At 38.6% G+C, this 21,138-nt stretch overlaps 1 protein-coding gene across 13 annotated transcripts in view; it reads right to left on the bottom strand.

The window, feature by feature from the left end:
* The window catches only part of CPED1 (cadherin like and PC-esterase domain containing 1), a 290,477-nt gene that overhangs the window by 255,998 nt on the left and 13,341 nt on the right, over window positions 1-21,138 (bottom strand). For 9 of the 13 annotated variants that reach the window (XM_058297272.2, XM_058297280.1, XM_058297277.2 and 6 more), the window contains one exon: window positions 5,123-5,306. The exons of the other annotated variants lie outside the window; for them this stretch is intronic. In XM_058297272.2, coding sequence (XP_058153255.1) covers window positions 5,123-5,306 — 184 coding nt within the window. The remainder of the gene's footprint in view (window positions 1-5,122; window positions 5,307-21,138) is intronic. 13 annotated transcript variants of the gene reach the window in all.

Here is a 21,138-nt window from a genome sequence, read left to right as displayed (position 1 = left end):
AGAGCACCAGGGGGGCCAGTGCAGACCACTCCAGAGGGCTGGACTTATAATGAAGAAAGAGAAGTTCTGATCCCAGAAAACTTAATGAAAAGAATTATCGCCTACCTACACCATGTACCAAATGCTACAGATGTATATTGTGGGCCTTAGCATGAGAAAAACCATACAAAGAGTGACCCAAGAGTGTCTTGTTTGTATCAAAATCAATCCCAAGACAGGCCCTCCACCGATTAAAAGGGGAGTTCAAGCACGAGGAACAGGATCAGGGGAAGACTGGCAAATAAACTTTACTGTTGTGTCAAAAGTGCAAGGAAACTATAAATATCAGCTTGTGTTTCTGGACACCTTCTCAGGGTGGGCTGCGGATTTCCCTTGCCAAACAGAAAGAGTATCTGAAATAACTAAGGCCCTACTAAGGGAAATTATTCCCCGATTTGGAATGCCGCTCTCTATTCAAAGTGGTAATGGGAGCACCTATATTGCTAAAGTAACTCAAGATCTATCTAAGGCTTTAGGAATTGATTGGAGCCTACATGCATCCTGGAGACCACAGTCCATGGGAGAAACTGAAAAAATGAATCATACCCTAAAGAAAACTCAAGCCAAGATCTACTAAAAAACAAAATTAACCTTGGATGAAGCTCTACGAGTTGCACTGTTTAGGATAAGAGTTGGCCCCAGAAACAAAGCTCAGTTTGAGCCCTTATGAAATAATGTATGGGAAATATTTCCTTAAAACCAAATGTTGCCTCCTATCCTAACAGATCGCTGGAACAAAATGGAAGATATGGAACCCTACTCCTAAGCTCCTCTCAGCCGCCCACGTTATGTATGACCTCAGAGCTAACATATCCTGGTTCCTTGCAGACAAACATAGTCAAATGGCCTGTAATTACATGGTGAATGGGGTCCCTAATGAGGCGGCAATTTGTCAGGATTTAACAAAAGGAACTATAAATATAGAAGGGGAGGCTTATACCTATTACACCATCAAAAGGTCTATTAATGACCAAAAATGGGAGTTGGCATAAAAAAAGCCAAGAAATTAGAATAAATGGAAGAAACCTTGCAAGAATCCCCCCTGCAGGTTACCTTCTTTACACGAACCCTGTAAAGTGGGCCCTTTGTCTGCTCTGTCACCATTTTAGCAAAACCTTAGGGAGCTTTAAAGTATTCTAACAGTGGCAGGCTCTACAGAGAACTTCCTGAGAAATACTCTGTGACCCCAAAGAATATTTTTTCTTTTTTTTAGTAAATAACATTTTATTGGAACATAGTTACTCTCATTCATTTATGAATTGTTGATGGCTTCTTTTTCGTTTGTTTGTGTTTTTTTTTTGCCTTCCAAGTTGCTCTTTTATTTATTTATTTTTAATAACACTTAATTTTATTAAAGTTAATAGATCCCATAGATTGTTACATTAAAAAACCATAAGAGGTTCCCATATAACCCACACCCCACTCCTCATCAATGGAAGTCCAAGGAGCCATTTACTTTTTAAAGTTTTTGAAGATGATATCTTTGATATTCAAGTCAGAATGCTCCAATGTGTAAATAATGCCTGGATAAAGGGCCACTGTACCCTAGGGTATTTAAAGCCTGATATTTCTATGTACCAACCTATTTATCATCATGTAGTAAACGGTATTACCTATGATCATAGCTGCCTTTGGTTTAGCAATAGGGCTATTAGTTCCTTGGGGCAGGTTCACCTAACTATTGCTACAGCAATAGAAGCTATCCAAATCTCTATTGGCCCACAGGGTCTTGGACAATAGAATAGCCTTGGGCTATCTGCTAGTAGAAAAAGGAGTGTGTGCCATAGCTAACACCTCTTGTTGTTCTTGGTTAAATACCCCAAACCAAATTGAGTTGAATATGCAAAAGTTTTATAATCAAGCAACTTGGTTACATAACATTAATAGCCTGTGCACAAACCCTGCGAGAGTCAGTCATAAGTTACTTCCCTGAGCTATCTCGACTTCTGCCAGTTTTTTTTAAAATTGATTTTGTAAAAATATTACATTAAAAAAATATATATGAGGACCCCTTCAACCCCACCACCCCCACCCCACCACTCCCCCCCCCAGCAACACTCATTCCCATCATCATGACACATCCATTGCATTTGGTAAGTACGTCTCTGGGCACCTCTGCACCTCATGGTCAATGGTCCACATCATGGCCCATACTCTCCCTCATTCCATCCAGTGGGCCCTGTGAGGATTTACAATGTCCAGTGATTGCCCCTGAAGCACCATCCAGGGCAGCTCCAAGTCCCTAAGACGCCTCCACATCTCGTCTCTTCCTGCCATTCCCCATACTCATTAGCCACCATGTCCACTTCTCCCACTCCAATGCCACCTTTTCTCTGTGGACATTGGATTGGTTGTGTCCATTGCACCTCTATGTCAAGAGGAGGCTCAGATTCCTCATGGATACTGGATGCAATCCTCTCGCTTTCAGTTGTAGGCACTCTAGGCTCCAGGGTGTGGTGGTTGTCCTTCTTCAACTCCATCTTAGCTGAGTGAGGTGAGTCCAATAAATCAGATTGTAGGTGCTGGAGTCTGTTGAGGCTCAGGGCCTGGCTATCACATTGTCAGTCCAGAGATTCAGATCCCCTAAATATATCTTAAACCCTGACACCAACTACAACTCCAGCACAGTAGCATGAAAGTCTTATGAAGAGAGATCCCATCTGAGTCCAGATTCATCACGCATAAACACCAGCTCCAAAGAAGGGCCATCTGACATGGCAGTTAACCCCATCTGCCATGACCATAGCACCCATGGGCCTCTTTAGCCCTCAAAGGAACCAATACCTGGGGGTTGTATCTACTTTATCTGTCTCTTAGACTCTGCTCAGTTGTGCATAAGGGCAATCCTTCTGACAGCCTCCAGACTCTTTTTTAGAGACTCGTAGCCATATAAACTCATTTCTCCTTTCCATTTCCCCCTTAGATTAGGTCAAACAGCATTTTAAAGTCATGTTATTTTATGTAGACAGGGATATTCTGCTGATCTGCATTGAACCTTCCATTCAAGGTCATTCTCCAGTTGCATCATCAGTTGGTACTTGACAGTGATCCCTCGGTGCCAGGGAGGCTCATCCCCGGGTGTCATGTCCCACGCTGGGGGGGAAGGCATTGCATTTACATGCTGAGTTTGGCTTTGAGACTGGCCACATTTGAGTAACATGAAGGCTGTCAGGAGGAAATTCCCAGGCACAATGCTGCTCTAGGCCTTGTTCTTATTTCAGGCATATCAGCTCACAAGCATAGTCATTAGCATCAGGGGCTCACTGTTGGACCCTCATTCCTTCCCGGTCCTTGCCGCTGCACCTGGGAGACTGTCGCTGCTCCCCTAGGGACCACGAGACTTCTGCCAGTTTTGAGTTTAGTAATAACTATAATAATACTACTCATATTTGGACCAATAATACTTAAATTAATAGTTTTATTTGTTTCCAAGATACTACATGCCACTGGACTGTTCTTCTCAGCAGCATTTATCAAAAACAGAGTGCAGGCCTGTACCGAAACTAGCCATCCCCCAGCTTGGAACCAGAGAATATCTTCAGCTTCAAGCCAAAAGGTTTCATTCCTTAAATCCTGATAAATGCCCACTATCAGAAGGAAGTATTTAGAGTGGTCATTGCCCCTAATCCCTCAAGATTGAAGAACATCCCAATTAAAAGATGGGGCTGAAATCACCACTTTCTTGCCCCTCAAAATTGCCACTCATTAATCCACTTTTCAGAGTAGTTCCTCCCTTACTGGTTTGTAGAAGTTTCCAGAAACTTTCATTCAAATGCCCATGTCTTCATGTTTATTAATAAGAGGCTCACTACCTTGTAAGAAAATTTACTGTTTCTGAAGCCAGCTCAAATCAGTCATAATCACAGAGCATGCCAGGAGTCCATTTTAGGACCAAGCATAATTGCACCAGAGTATTCTCCATTTAGCCCTGCCTTTCCCAAAATGGATTGGCCCACAACATCTTAGCCCACTGTTTAACCCCACCTTTCCTGAACCAGCTTGGCCTCACCCCATCTTTAGCCTTTAAGCCCACCTTCCCCAGATGGTATAAAACCCCACTGCCCATTTTGTTGGGGGAGACTGATCTGAGGCTTGTTCTAGTCTCCTTACTGGCCAACCACATAATAAACTCTTTCTTTCTTGAAATCGTGGTGATTCCATATGCCTTTTGTGCATATCAGGCAAATGGACTCTCTTGGCAGTATCAATTGCAGCTTTAATAATGATAGATTGGTGCCGAAAGAGAGACTGGGCAACAAGGAAGTGAAGAGGAAAAACAGAAGGTAAAAGCTGGAATATGGTTTTTATAGCCTGCCCTTCCCTCACACCAGGATTAAGATATAGATAGAATGAGTCTCTCTGCCCATTCAAACCTCAGTTTCCTCTTCTGGAATTTGGGGGATAATCAATTTTTCTTAATCCTAGGGTACTCGGGGCTACAGTGAGTATTAAATGAGGTTGCTAATATAAAGTATACCACAATATGTGTCGCACAATCAGTTGCTCAAGAAATGTTAGCTGTTATTATTACTGCCCTTTTTTTGACCCTCATCAACTACTTAACTTTCCTTTCAAACAGAGTGTTTAAAACATTGCTCTTACTTTTTCTTCTAATAAAAGAAATAAAAGTACTTGACTAGTAATGGAGTCAATGATAAATATCCATACCACTTTTGCCTTTAGAGTCAATCTGTGAATAGCATTTGAGATGGCATCTCAAAACAATTTTCTGCATATTCTACTTGCAGTTGGATGAATTGGTAATTTTCTTAAAATATGGAATAGTTTGGTGCTGAGCAGAAAATATATTCAGGCTCATGAGCATAAACGTTTTTTATGTAGCATTTAAACATGAACTATGCAATTCAAAAATGCTACAAAAATATAAACAAGGTAAATTCAGGAAAAAAAAGGATATAGCTTTAATAATTGAGAGGAAGAAGAAAAGGAACCTGTTTTCTATGATGAAAGAAGTGATCAAGGGTAAACATTTATTTTTGTGAATTTTTTTTTCAGTAAGAACACTAGGGATTGTTTGACATTATAGCAAGAACATTTCTATAATTATTTTTATGATTCTGACCTTGTCTTAGCAGTCCCAGCCCAAGGCCAGCACCAAGCCTCTCATCAGTGATATCAACAGTATAGCCATGCTCAGTGAGAATGTGCTGGTGAAGCCGAACTGCCATTTTGTTGTAAGAAGGAGGCACGTACAGTATGGCTCTTCTGCCATGACTGCCAAAGTGTGTCTCAATTGACTCTTCGATCTAAGAAAAGAAAGAAAGCATAAAAATTAAAGAGGAAAATGTAGTTCATACCTCTTGAAAGACATCAATAATGCAAATCAAGAGCCATTCAAAAAGTTATTCTTTACGTTTTTCTTTAGAAGCCAAAGACAGAATCTTTGAACTGCTAATGATAACAAAGACAACCTCGTATGTAAGAATGGAAAGCAAGCTGCATTTTTCTCTCTATAACAGTGTAGCAGTTTGACATCGTTTATGAATTCCAAAAGTAGATATTGGATTATATTTGTAAACTAGTTTGTTCCTCTGGGCATATTAGATTATACTGGTTTCACAAGTTTCACTTTTACTTGATTAAATAATGATTGATGCCTTGATTGGGCCACATCAGTAGGACAGAAAAACCACACCGCAGAGAAGGGAGTTTGGTGTTTTTATCCTGGAGCCTGGGAAGTAAACACATAGAGAAGCAGATATGTGAGGAAATAGAGAGGCCCCAGGAAGAGAGATAAGCCGTTCACCCAATAATGTACAGCTGGCCTTGTGGAGAGACCAGAGTTGCTGAGCTGAGAGAGAAATGAGCCCCAGGAAGAGAGGAACTCAGGAAGCCTGAACCCTGGCAGACGTGAGCAGCCATCTTACTCCAACATATGGCAACAGACTTGGGTGAGGGAAGTAACTTATGCTTTATGGCCTGGTAACTGTGGGCTTCTATCCCAAATAGATATCCTTTGTAAAGGCCTATAGCTTTCTGGTATTTTGCATCAGCATCCCGTTGACTGACTAATACTAACAGAAAGATGAAAATTTTGGGCCACTAATATAGAACTCCTAGAGGAACACTGCTGCATAGAAATATAGAGCCCAACTCTAGTTGAAATATAAATTAAAAGCAGTGCTTTACATCGATATTGTGCTTTTACAAAGTTTCCCAGCTGCATTATCTTTCAGTAGGTCTTTGAAATAAACACAGGAGAAGAAATGGACTCTAGGAGGTTAATTCTTGTACCCAAGAACATGGTCAGGAAGGGAAGAGCTGAGAAGCAATCTCCAACTCTTTGTAGGCATACAATGCTGCTGTTTCTCTCACTTATGAAGTAGCAAAATTTGAATGCGTCTCAGTGAGGCAGAATGAGTCTTCAAATATGAGAGGAGAGCTACTATAACTTTAGTATAATTTTAGGTTCTGCCCTCAAAAGTTTGTTCCCCACCCCCCAATAAATATTCCTTTCTCTCATAATGATGCTCAGAATTCCATTAACATAGGGAATATTTTTTAATTACCAAGAAGAGAGAAAGCTGAAATTTAAATTCATTCTATGGCTTAACAGCAGATAGTGAATGCTTTCCCAAAAATGTGAGATGAAACCTTGATAAGCTGAAGATGTTTCTTATTACCAAAAGGAGCCAGGAGGTTGTATGGGGTTTAGAGCAGATAAGGTTGAGAGGCCATAAGAGCAGGAAGCAAAGGAGATGGAGGAAGACAATGAGGATGAAGAGCAAAAAAAAAGGGGAGGGTGGGGCAGGGCAGAGACAGAATCCAAATTTTTTAAGTGGCACCTGTGCATCAAACTGTTTTATGGGTCTAAAACATAAAATGTACCATGTGTTTTCCCTACCTAACTTTTTTCATTAACTCCCATTGTCAGTAGAATCAATTCCTTATATCAAGGAATACAAAGTCATTCCAGACCTCACCACTACCTTCTTTCTCACACTATTAATCATTTCATTCCTGTTCTCGTCCTGGTCCTTCCCGTTCCTGCACCTTCTATCTATAAGTCCTTCCTCTTTCCATTTGCCCATCACAAACGCCAAATCACTCTTCAATATTCAAACATATGTCTTTTGGAAGGTTTTGATTGAAATACATACTTCCATTATCTCTTATGAAAGGAAACTGTGTCTCTCCTGACCATGAGCTTTGTAACAGTCAGGCCTGTATTGTCCGTTGATCTACAGTGTCTATCATAGCACATGGCATGTATAAATGCTAATAAATGAAAGTTTCAGAAATTTAAGGAATAGTTTCCACCAAAATCTTAGACAGATATAGATGGAGAGAAAGAAGAAAGAGGTTTAGATTGGAAACACTTTGAGGGCAGGAACCATCCTATTTTTCATTGCACACAATCTGTTGCTATCTGGTAATTAAGAAAGTTCAGTATAGTGCAAGAGGACACAACTCTGGTGCCATACTACTGGTTTGAAATCCCCTGGCTCCACCAGGACTATTTGTGTGAACTTGGACAATACCCTCCTCCTATGGATGCTATGGGGATTAAAGAATAATGTAAGAAAAAGACCTTGAATAAAGGGGGGGAAATGGTAAAGATAAATGCGTTTATAAGGCTAAGAGTCTTCACAAAAGAGACAGGAGGTCATCAGAAGGGTTGTGCTTATGCACAACTCAGCAGGATCTCAGAGACAGACAAAGTAGGTACTACACCAGGTACTGGTCCTCCTGAGGGCTACAGAGACACACAGGTTCTATGGTCATGGCAATTGGCTCTGGAGTTCAGTGCCCTGTCAGTGGGCTCCACTTTGGAATTTGTGTGCCTGAATGTGATGGAGTTGGACTCAGATGTGAACTTTCCACACATGCCTCTTTTCTCTCTTTTACTGAACCTGTGGTTGGCACTGGGGTTGGTATATACATAGGAGACTTGAATCTCTTTGACTGGCCATGTGCCAGCTGGGCCCTGAGCCTCAACAAAGTTGCAACTCCTACTCTCCAGTTCATTGGACTTATCCAAGTCAGCTAACAGGGAGGTGAGGATGGTCAATCACCACACCAGGGAACCAAGAGAGTCTACAACTCGAAGCAGGAGAATCACATCTATCAACCGTGAAAGATCTAATCCCCCTCTCGATATAAAGGTGGAGTGGACATCACCATCCCAGCGTTCACAGGATGGAGGAATAAAATATGGATTAGAGTGGACTTACTGGTATTCTACTATAGGACTATTGTGACTAGTAATGGAAGAAACTGTAGCATTGATGAGAAAGTGGCCATGGTAGTTGCTGAGAGCAGGGAGAGGGAAGAAGAGATGTGATGTGGGGGAATTTTTGGGACTTGGACTTGTCCTAAATGATATTGTAGGGACAGATGCTGGACATTATATATCCTGTCATAACCCACTGAATGTACTGGGGGAGAGTGTAAACTGTACTGTGAACTATAATCCATGCAGTGCAGCAGTGCTCCAAGATGTATTCACCAAATGCAATGGATGTGCTGCAATGATGAAGGAGGTTGTTGATGTGGGAGGAGTGGAGGGGTTAGGGGGTAGGGTATGTGGGAACCTCGTATAATTTTTAATGTAACATTTTTTCTGATCTATGTATCTTCAAAAAAAATACAGTAAAAAATAAATGCTCAAAAAAAAAAAAGACTATTGCACAGTGCTTAGAACAGTGCCTGGCATATAGAAAATACTATGTGTTTCAGTAATAATAGCATATGCTAAAGAGCAATGATTCAGGAAAACTGTTTCAGAGACTGAGCTCTGCCTGGCACATGCTAACATAAATGCTTAATTCATGTGTTATGAATAGACTGGAAAGGGCCAGATACTAGCTAATCACACCTCTGCACATGGTACTTTGGGGAAACATGATTGATTAGGTATTTTCTACCTTAAAGGATATTGCTTTTTATTGATAAGGAAACTATTTAACTACAGGTTTTTAACTGAAAATTGGGAAATGATTCCCTAGGAAATGTTGTAATTGTTTGTAATGATACATTTATATGATGGAGTGTTTGAAAGCAAATACGGGTTGAGCCTTTGGACCTAGAGGCTAAAGAGAACTAAGTAGCTCACAGGCAGCCAGAGTAAACAGGCGTCTAGGTGAAAGGGGAAGACAGATGCTTCCAAATAAATCGGTGTCACTCAAGCAAAATGCACAGTGTCCAGAATTCCCTTTTCTTATATTCTCTCATAATCACAGGATGCTCTTCTCTATTACAGCTGGCTTAAGTACAGCAGTGATATTACAGGACAGAGTGTATTTCAAACCTTTAAGTAACTATTGTTTTGAAAGATATCACCCCTCCCTTCCTCCCAACTGGGATCAGTTTAATTAAGAGTGATGAAACTTTTACCAATATATCTTATATAGAGCATATTCTAAATAAAGTATAATTACTGGCCATCTTTTGCAATAACCTTGATAACATAAACTGAAATTTTTACTTATGTCTCAAGACTACAGATAATAAAAAGGAAATGAAGTTGTTAGTAAAATTATGTTGCATTACCTTGTAATACAAACTGCTTCTGTCCTTGTAATATTTATAACACACTGTATCAGCAGAATGGCCCAATACCAAAGGGCAAGAACAGTTTTAGCCGGTTTGACAACAGGTGCAAAGAGTGAGTATGTGAATATAAACTATGCGATCTTTTATGTCAACCACACCAGCAAATGTGGGATTATCAAATGCCAATAGCAGCACTTTGGGGCTAAGAGCTCCTAATTAATAGTACAGATATGAAGAAATACTTTTAGTTGAGGAAACTATTCAACCTGGCCACCACTAGAACAACCAAACATGAGATTTACAAGCCTGTTAACTAGAATTTAGAAAAGAATGAGCCTTTCCGAATAATAGCAGTCTGAACTCGGAAGTCACTTGCTTATATTCCTTCTTGACAGATTTGAAGACTATTTCCTTGGAAATCACTTTGCTAGCCTACATGAAAGTTGCTTTACAATGGAACACGTGATTATTGGGAGGACTTCAAAATCTGAAATCTTTATGCCACCTTTAGTTAAAGCAAAGGATAGAGTGTCTTAATAAATGACTTTGGAGTGTTAGATATAGCAATGCAGAGTAAGAAGAGAGGAGGATTGGGAATAAAAAAATCTGGATTTGAAATCTGGTCCTGCATTTACTTGCTTCATCCAGTTAGGCAAGTTATTTAATCTCTCCACATCAAAGTTTTCTTGTATATATAGTTGAAGTAATAAATCTTGCTTATGTGGTTGTAGTAGGAATTAAATGAGTTATTAGATATAAAGTTATCCAACACAGTACCCCATCAGTAAATAATATTCTCTATATGCAAATAATATTGAAAAATAATCTATTTTCATTGTAACTCTCCTTTTATATTAGAAATTCTTATGCTTTTTGATTAATATAGTTTGGTTTCTAATGTCATAAAAACACTTTTATAATAAACTATATGCTTTCATACACCCTGATAAAAGTTTTCTTCTGTAGGACTTTTAATGTAAAAATTTATTTATTTATTTATAAATTTATTATGTTTATTGTCTGTCTCTCCATACCAGAATGTAAGCTCAGTGAAAGCAGATGTTTGTGGCTGTTTTGTCACTTTTGTTTCTTTAACCTAAAAACAGTGCTTGGTACATAATGGCCATATAATAACATTTGAATGAATGAATGTAAATTGTCTTTTTTTTTTTTTTTGATAGGTAAAAGAGTCTTTTTTACAAATACTACTATGGGAAGTTGAAAGTAGAAAAGAGTAAAAATTTTAATAAGAAATGTATTTCAGTAGAATTGTGAATGACACTAATAGTTAAATCTTTGAGCAAAAGAATGAGTTTACCATAAAAAATTGCCTTGAGGACTGTGTCATAAAAGTACTATATTTCTCAGTTACTTACACTTTTAAAAAGTCTCCATTAAGACTCACCACAAAACCAAGAAATATAGCTCTTTAAAAATAGTAGGGGTGAAAAATAAAACTTGATTTTCCACATGACAGAAAGACTTTTCCTGGATTTATTAAAGTAGCCATGTATTTATGACATCTTTTGATGCTCAAATAAAAATCATACAGCTTGGGATGTGCATCATATATAACTAAAAGTTAAGTTGCTTCCCTGGTTCAGATTTTTGGCATTTTAGAAATATTACAGAGTCTTTCATAATGAATTATGTTTTAATTTTCCAACTATAAGAATAAAATAGAGATTTTTTTTCCATTGGTGAAATGTACAATTATTTTAGAGAATTTAAGAAATAAAATCGATGGAGCTTTCTACAGTGCATATCATATATATTTTCTTCTTAAATCATCTATAATTTCAGGACAGTTTAGGGGTTGCAGATTCCCTGTCTCTACAAGCACAGCCTCATGAGAATGTCCCCACATAAATGGAGCTTTAATGGACCCCTGCCTGTGTCTCACAGCTGACTCTGGGGTAGGTTCATCTGATTCTCAAGGCCATCATGGAATGATCACAGGTTTCTCATATCTACTCTGTGTCACTGAGCGTCTTCTGGTTGCACTCCCAAACTGCACCTTGGACCCATCCCATCTTTCAGCACCCATTGATAGGAAAGTTTGTTCCTATTTATTTGGCTCTGTGAAGGTTCTGAACAAATAAATAAAAGAGAAACCAAAGCAATAAATTTGGAATATCAAAAATTTTTTTCTCAGTATAACCTTGATGTGATGGCACACATTTTAACAGATATGGCCAAAATCCATCAATTCTTAAGCTTTTACCAATCCCATAGTCTAATTTTCCCTTTGTCTCTTCACAGTTTATAATTATATATTATTTGTTTAATGTCTGCCTCTCCCACTAGTTTGCCTGTTCTGCAAGGGACTGGACTTGCCTGTTTTGGTCACTATTGTATATCCACTGTGTAACTTCTTGCCAGGTTCTAAATAAGAGGGAATGAAAGAGTAAATGAACCAATGAATGAATACAAAGTATGAATACATTATTTGCAAATGCATATGTGCCCTTTAATTGCTTTACTCATTAGTAGGTAAAAAAATCCACTAGAAAATCTCAGTGGAGGTTTCAACATCTGCACCTGAAGCCATAAAATATCCTTGAACTCTTCATCCTCAATCACTCTTTCTTCCACTTCATTTCAAGCATTCATTCCAATGGTCACACCTTGGACTTTGTGATTCCCAAAACAGCCCCACATCTGAAATAATAAAATTATATACTCCACTTACTGATCATATTTATATCTTCTCAGACCTTCTCATTTATTCCCAATACATTAATTTCCAAACCACTGGTCTTCCTCCTCATTTCAAGGTTCTACTAGTTTTCTTTCTTTACCTTCTTTTTCCTCAGCTCAGATTTCATGGTTCAACTCTTCAGTCATTCTCTACACAATATATTACATTCCCTTGTTCCACTGTATTTCCATCAAATCCCCATGGCAAAACCTCAAGTATGGAAGAGCAGGGGATGTAGCCCTGAGCAAGACAAATAGGCCTTTGCCCTCGCAGAGCCGATGGCCCATCAAAGCAGACATAAGCAAGTATCTATAATAAGCTATGATGAGCCAAATAAATTGGGAAGTATAGGATGCTGTGGGAACACTGAGCTGTAAGACACTAAGGAAAAATCCAGGAGCCTGCCTGTCTTGCACCTGGACTGTGATTCCTGAGAACTGCTGAAGGAAAGTATCCAGTTGGACATATTCTATATGTGCATCACAATCATCATATCCTCTTTCTCTTCTTTTCATAGAAACAAACCAATACTCCTCCCAGCTATAGATAATCACTCTTTTTATTCTTCAGATTCCACATTCCCCTTTATCTTCTCCCAGGCAACAAGCTCCCCAAACATCCAAAGACTTCCCTCCATCTTTTATCTCCTTTCCCCATATCCTTAATCTCTCTCCCTCTTCTTCCCCCATCCTTTACCCCTTCTCCTCTTCTTTTTCCTCTCTTTCTCTCTCTACTGGATCTTTCTCATCATTCATTCATTCACTTATTAAATATTTTTTTTAAGCAATTACTATGTGACAGGCATGATTCTAGGCTCTGGGGGATACAACAGTGAAGAACCCTGACAAAGAGCCATTCCTCAATGAGCTTGTTTTTTAGCAGGAGAAGCAAAAAACGATTAATGAAATCATATAATGCAATTTTCTACTCTGGTCAGGAAAAGGTATTAAAGAATAACCCAAGAGCTTTTTTAGATGACGTGCTTCTGTGTTTTGTGAATGTTGTATATGAAAGAAAAAGACAGTAGAAAGTAAGAGAAAAAGAGGAGACATTGAAACATGAGGTCCCTGAAGTTCAGCACCGTGGATTTTATTTAATTGCACTTGAAGAAAACATCCACATAGGCAACAAGAATCACTGTGAATTGTTGAGTGAGAAGACTCACTAGAGATAGAGGGAGGATGTTTCTGTTCTTTTATTTTCTAGCTGTTTTTAAAGCCATATAAAGCATTTCTTCCAGCCTCTTCTGAAGACTTTTCCTCCAACCAATTCGAGAGTCCTTTCCTAGTGCTATCCACAACACACAGCTGTGAGCCATCAGCTCTCTATATCCTGTAGCCTTACAGCCAGAGTAGCGACCCAGCTGAGATTTTTAAAATACAGGAATAGCTGGGAGATGGTGGCATGATAGCTTCCTTCATGATATCTTTAAGAATGAGATCAAACTTGAAGAGATCAGAAGAGAATGTACTTTGCTTTTCCTCTTGCATATTTGATTTTACTTACAATTGTGGAGCAAATGAAAACCCCTTCTGAGTGTCTCTTTTATCTCATCCCTCCCATTCAGCCTTCCTCTTTCTCTTTACTGCACCTCTCCCCCCTTCCCTTATGTCTCTTTCTCAACCACTCAGAGCTTACTAGAAGGAGGAAGAAGTTATACTCTTTCCATCCTCAAGCCCTGGTTAGATCTGCTGGTTTTAGAGTGAGTGCTTCCTGCAGACCCTTTGAAATTCCTCATTGCCCTCTGGGGCTGATCTCAATGGCAATAGTAGTTAAAAGACATCCATCATGAAGAAAATACAGAATTGACAATCCACAATGATGAAATAACAAGTAGAGGACAAGGAGAGACCTTGTTCTTCTGACAAATGTTAAAATAATAGCAAGATTCTGCCCCCTAATGCCAAAACAACTAGCTAATTCAGTGATTCAGTCTCAAAATAGTAAGTCTATGCAAAGGGAATGTAATTCAGAAGGAAGAGTGCTGGGGTCATTACAACAATATCAATACCTAAGCATCATGCACTCTATCAATCATTGTCATTGATGCCAGAATCTCTGAATCTAAGTTTGGGGCTTTTCCATCAGCACCCCAAGGCCTTCGGAATGCTGGGCCTCCCCTCTACTTCCCACCCTCCATTCATCATCCACTGACAATACTTAAGCTCAACTACTACGTTTTCCTCATCTACAAACGAGCACCTATGCCTGATTTTTCATGCTAGTGTAAGGTTTAAAAAAGAACTTTGAAAGTTTATAGTTTCTCACAAATATAAGAGATATATTAAATAGCTCTTGAAGAAGTTGTTGGATAAAAGAAATTGACAAATTAATATATTTTAATGAAAATCTTAAAATACATAATTATATGTTTCAGAGGGTTCTGCTAAACTACAAGTAGAATATTAATAGATAGTGCTTATTATATAGTAGGGATATTAAAGCATTTGAACATAATCAACATTTCTACTATTTCAGTATAAGAGCAAAAAATCAAAATTCCTAAGCCACTGATCCAAAGAAAATACTGCCATATATAAACCGAAAGTACTTCCTGACATGGTAGCTAGATCAAAAATTAGGCAATTTGTAAATTATACAACTAGAGAGGATTTAATTTTTATACTTTGCTATAATATATGCTGTAGTAGTTAGCCAAAGGGGTGCTGATGCAAAATACCAGAAATTGGTTGGTTTTTATAAAGTGTATTTATTTGGGGTATGAGCTTACAGACACCAGGCCATAAAGCATAAGTTACTTCCCTCACCAAAGTCTATTTTCACTGTTGGAGGAAGATGGCTGCCGATGTATGCAAGGGTTCAGGCTTCCTGGTTTCCTCTCTTTCAGGGTCTTGCTTATCTCTGAATTCTGAGTTCCTCTCTTCCCAGGGCTTGCTTCTTCCTAGGCTCAGGGAAGCCATGAGGGCTTGCTTCTGTTTCCTCTGTGAGCTTACTTCCCGGGGCTCCAACTTAAGGCTTCAGCATCAAATTCCAACATCAAAACTCCAACATCAAAAACCCTCAACTCTGTCCTTTGCCATGCCTTTTATCTGTGAGACCCCACCCTTTTGGTGCCCTACTGGCACAGGAGGTTTACATAATTACTTAATCAAGTAAACCTCTGAATCCAATGTAATCTAATATGCCCAGAGGAAAAGATCAATTTACAAACAAAATCCAATATTTCTTTTTAGAATTCATCAATAATATCAAACTACTACACATGCCAAATATAAAAAGCCCATTACCTCATTATCTTCCCTACTTATGACTTGGAAGTTTGGTCAGCAAAGTCCAGGCTTAGGATTTGCCCTAGTATTGGGGATCTAATCATGTTTCCCAAAAAAACATGGTCAGGTCCCAACCCCTGGTCTTGTGGGTGTGAACTCATTTGTAATTAGGATCTTTGAAGATGTTATTGGTTAAGGCACGCCCAAACTGAATGGTGGTGGACCTTTAATCCAATATGGCTGAAGTCCTTGTAAACAAAACACATTGGACACATGATGAAAAAGCCATGGGGAGCAGCCTCCAAGGACCAAGAATCTTGAGCAGCCAGCCCCAGAATGCCAGTCTTTGGGGAGAAAACTTAGCCTTGCCGACTCCTGGATTTTGGACTTCTCCTGGCCTCAAAACCAAAAGCCAATAAATCCCCATTGTTTATGCCAACCCATATTTGTATTTGTTTTAGCAGTCAGAAAACTAAAATACCTTGCATTCACCTACTAAATTCCTGAACTCCCCACTTTCATTCTCCATTTCTATTCTCTTCTCTCCCAATTACAAAGCTTGTTGCTCATCCTCCCACCATCTATCCTGCCCAGTTTGTGAACTTGCCTCTCCTAACCATGCTGTCTTCTCTGTATTTCACGTCTGCATACACACAGGGGCCCAGGGTTCTGCAATGAGCCATTATGAAAAAACCTGTAGTATCCAGCCTAGAATCTCTTTCTGGTACCAGAGCAAACCTATTATCCTTTTGACCGAGTCCAGTGTAATGAAACTCTTACAACCTGCTGGATGTTAGAGTAGAATTCAGGCACTGAGTTGGGGAGTAAAAGATTCTCCCTCCACTGCTTATTCAGTCTCCACATTCACACTCCCTGTGAGAGGATAGGCTTCTAAGCCCATTTCAAGTGTGTAAGATTGTCAATCCCACATGAATAGTGTATCCATCTTCTGTCTTTCCCCTCAGCATTTACATCTCTGTAGCAACCAGTTCATCTGGATCCTACCCAAAATTCCAGAACTACACAGAAGGTTCAGGAGGTATAGTAAACATACTTCATGCAGGCAGCATTGCATCTCTGGCACAGCTCCAGTTCTTGTCAAATGAATGGCTACGAGATAAAAGCACACACCAGGCAGACCCAGAGAACTCTGCCCCATTCTACCCATGTGGGGGCTGAGGGTTAAGAAGAATGGGGAAGAGGATACTAAATGTTCAGTCACCACCAGAAACTCTAGATAAAAGAAACATTCTGCCTTCCACCAAATTTGTAGGCCATGGTTCCTTATGCCTTGGTACTACTACACCTTTATGCCTTGGTACTAATATGAGATTTTTTGGTTTGGTTTTTGTGCACTCTGAGTACATTTGTGGCTGTTCATTCTCCATTGCCTCCTCATCTTGTCCCATTCGCTCAATAAACATTATCAATCTAAGCCCGACTGATCCCTAAAAACCCATCTTCCCAGGATGCCCCACCTGGAAGCCCCTACCCAGTCTGTCCTGGGACTGCTTATGTGACCAAATAGGGCATTATTATACAACATGTCATAATATGATCTCATCTATTCTTTTCAAAATCAGTCCTGGAGCTTCCCAAATTACATACTCATTCTAGAATGCTTAGCTATTCGATGGCCAAATTTTGCTTTCAAAAATTTTGCAGGAAAAGACATCTCATAATACTACAATATAGGCACTATCTCTCAAGGAAAGAAAAAGATATTATCTGACATTTGATCATCAAATTTTCAAGTCTCTAAACTTTATAATCCTTCCTTTGTGGGATGAATTGCATTGCAGAATAGTATTCAACTTTCTTCTGTGACCGGATAGAAAAGCGCATTCTCCTTCCTAGAGGTCCAGTTTACTCCTTAAGGTTCAGCAGAAAGTCTCACAGGTTGGACCTAAAGCAGAATTCTTTCTTCTAATGTGACAGATTGCTTTGGTCTTCTTAGGAGAGCAGGGGGTGAGGACATCAGGTTGTTTGAGGAGACCAGAATTTAAGAATCCAACTGAAAGCACAAACAAATTCGAGGACTGCTGCCTGCAACAGGGAGACTTAGATTGGACACACAGCATGAATTTATATTAATTCCCATTCATCCATTCATTCAGCATGCTATGTGCCAGGCATTGTGGAAACATCATCTCTGCCCTGACCCAACTGTCAGTAATTTATTCAAAGCCTTATTATTTTAATGTTCGATGTCACAGGGAGTGGTTACAGTATTATAAATACTTAGTTGCTTGTTTAGAGTTTTGCTAGGGATTTTGCTTACAAGCATGTGCACATAATTGGATGATGAGGCCCACTCCCATTTATGTTACAGAGAAGGGGCTTCCTTTAAAATGTCATCATTTATATTAAGAACAGGAGATGATTCTAGCTTCTTCGAGTTTATATTTCTGACAGAATAGATTTCCACTAATACAATTAATTGCTCTCCAGCAAACAAGTTTGCTTAAAGCAGATATGGTATTATTTTAATCATTGTTTCATTTTTTACCCACCTTTCCCATACCTCATCTCCTGCCCTACCAAAAAAAAAATCATTCTTCTCCAAATCTGCCTGCTTTTAAAATAGCTTATGTAGCATTAAAATACGTAGATAAATAAGTTTCATTTGTGTGGTAGGAAATTTCAGATTCCTTTTTAATGTTTTTACCATTTACTCAGTAAAAATAGTCATTCTCAGAGATAATAATGAAGGAGGATGTAGGGACAGGTCCATTCCAAATCACTTCCATCCTCTGGGTGTGCCCAGACAGGTAAGTTTACTGCTCAGAATGAAAGTCGATTTTCTGGTTAATGCTTTGCTAAGGTCAGGTAGTTCTTATACTGCAACAGAAAAGTTAATTTCCTGTTCTATTTTTCCTGAAGCATTTGTGCACTTTGGTTAAATTAATGCTAGATTTTCCACCAGGGAAGAATGAGGCTTATGGCTGAAACTAGTGGAATGCTATTATATTTCCTATTGCTCGTTAAAGGAACAGGGGGACACCAAGAGGAAACTCAACTGTGACAGCACAATTTCAGACCCCTAGTATATTTTAAAACATAAATTTATAACTTGACATTTGTATAGTACACTGTACTGTAACATTTTAGTGAAAAATATATTTCCAATAATCATTTTTAAGTCACAGGTATGCATTGTTTCCCCTCAAGAGGCACCAAATGCAATTAGAATATTTTTATGACACTTTCATGAAAATGGTTATTCATGACAAGCCTTGGGGTTTGTTGGCTTGCCTCTCTGCTTCCCATCACATGATAATGTCCTCTCCTTTGTACTCCTCCAGTTTATGCTGACTTCCAGCTTCTGACTCCTCTCTTTGGCTCCCTATTTATAATGATTCCAGTAATCCAATTTAATGACCACCTGGTTCAGTTGGCCAGAGCCCTCCAGGATCCTATTCTCAAATGAGTACACATCCTGACTCACTTTAAAATATTCAAAGATACTATTTACAGATACTATTTACAGAGGTTTCATACCATAGGAGCATGGATTAAGAACATGTCTTTTCTGGGGACATGATTCAATTTCCAAATGATAGGGAAAAAAGTATCAGAATTTGTAAATGATTTGTAAGAGGGAATATGTGCTACATTCCCACTTTTTACAGCTTTATATACTTTCTTGAGCGGGAGAGGAAGTATGGTGCAGAAGTTTGGGAAGCCAGTGAAATGTGCTTCCCCTTAACTGTATCTGCAGTATGTCAAAGAGGAAAAGTGACTGAGAAATGCTACCCTAGGGCAAGAAGCCTTATATTTTGACCTGAATAAAATATAGTGAAGAAAGCACATAGGCTGGAGATCAAGACCATGTACATTCTTGAAACAAAAATTTAAAGTGCTTGTTTTTGAGGTTAGGGCTTACACCCAACTTCTTAGCAACAGGAAGGACATAAGCATTTATTGAATGCCACTCTGGCCAGCCACCAGGTTCAGTGTTTTCAAACACATGGTTTATTTAGTCTTCACAAGTAGGACATAGTTACCTTCATTTTACTGAGGAGGAGACTGAGGCCTAGAAAGGTTAGGTTAAGATTTGCCTATGGTCCTATGTCTAATATATGATGAAGCAGGAATTTGATCCAAATTCTACCAAAGCCCATGTTTGTTCCACAACATACCACATGCTAATTATTCAATATATTTCAATATATTCTTATTCAATATATTTTATAGGATTAGAAATTTTGTCAGGGAGAGTTAGGTCTATTTTTATCAATAATATGCAGAGTTGCAGAGCTTCCTTCTTACCATGGTGTTGTGATTGGGTTCCACTATAAGCAAACTGACAGGGATTTCTATTGAGAGATCCAGCTAAGATTAGAGATATCAAAGGTAGTTATATTTCAGGACACGTTTTTGGGTTCATTCTGCACATCCAAATCTCTGTGCTTTTCTTAATAATTATTTTGGCTTATCTATCATTTTGGATTATAAGTATCCTCAGCCTCCTTTAGTGAATTTAATTGAGTGGTGAATACAATTTTTTAAAGATCCTTATATATAATAAAAACTCAAGTCATCTTTTATCATTATATTCTTTTTTTCACCCTATACATTACAAATCAGGATGCTTACTTTTACATCTTGAACGTACCTCCAAAAAGCACAAAAGTTGAGAAAATACCATTTGCCTTGCAAATTTCCAACTTTGGTATCATTTCTTTTAGAGAACATAAATATTATTTTAAAACATGAGCTCATCTTTTTAGAGAGAATAGCTCCCTGGGAAAAAATTCCAAAGGAAGTCAGAGGGAAAATAAAACCAAAACATTCCTTTTACTCCAAAAGGCCATAGACTCAAACTTGATAACTGGAAGCAATTTTTATAAAGCCATTCTATCTAGTGATTTCCAGAGAGTTTATCTTATGTGAGTTTCAAATGCCATTAGAACAAGAAACAGGATTGTTTAGAGGGAAAAAGAAGCAGAAGCTATAGTCACTACCTTGAAAAAACAAGAAGGAATTATAATTACACCTATAAACTGATTAATTCCTTGATAGATAGGAAATGTAATACAACTTACTTAACTATGAGCGTCATTAAGACTTCATTAAAATTTATCTAACCTAAGCAAGTTTGAATTTGTTTAAAATTTTCTCAGTATGAGCAATTTTTTGCCCATATGCATATTTCGATTTAACAATTTAAGAGTTTCAAATCAACTATCATAGAGAAATCCACAGCCATTGAATACTCATCAGGCAGCCCCACTAATTCCATGAAAGTTGCATACCTGTTAGTGTGCTGAAAACATTTACTGAGACTCTCCTGTACATAGACCCTATATTTGGATTCCATTAGATTGACTTTAAAATCCATACCTTTAAATCTAGTTAAAATATAAAACCATTGCTTTAGTTTCCTAGGCTGTTCAAAGAAGACACCATGAAATGGGTCTGTTTAAGCAATGGCAATTTATTAGCATACAAGTTTTCAGTTTTGAGGCTGCAAAAAATGTCCAAATCAAGGCATCATCAAAGTAATGCTTTCTTGCTGAAGACCAGCTGCCAGTGAGCCTGGACTCCTCTGCCACATGGCAAGGCACATGGTAGCATTTGCTGGCCTCTTCCTTCTCTTCCTGGTTTGGTTGATTTCAGCTTCTTCCTTCTGTGGCTTTCTCTCTTTTT

Source organism: Dasypus novemcinctus, chromosome 5, assembly GCF_030445035.2.
Source record: "Dasypus novemcinctus isolate mDasNov1 chromosome 5, mDasNov1.1.hap2, whole genome shotgun sequence".
NCBI classification, from domain to species: domain Eukaryota; kingdom Metazoa; phylum Chordata; class Mammalia; order Cingulata; family Dasypodidae; genus Dasypus; species Dasypus novemcinctus.
Note: the sequence above shows the minus strand (reverse complement) of the source record. Positions and strands in the feature narration are given on the sequence as shown.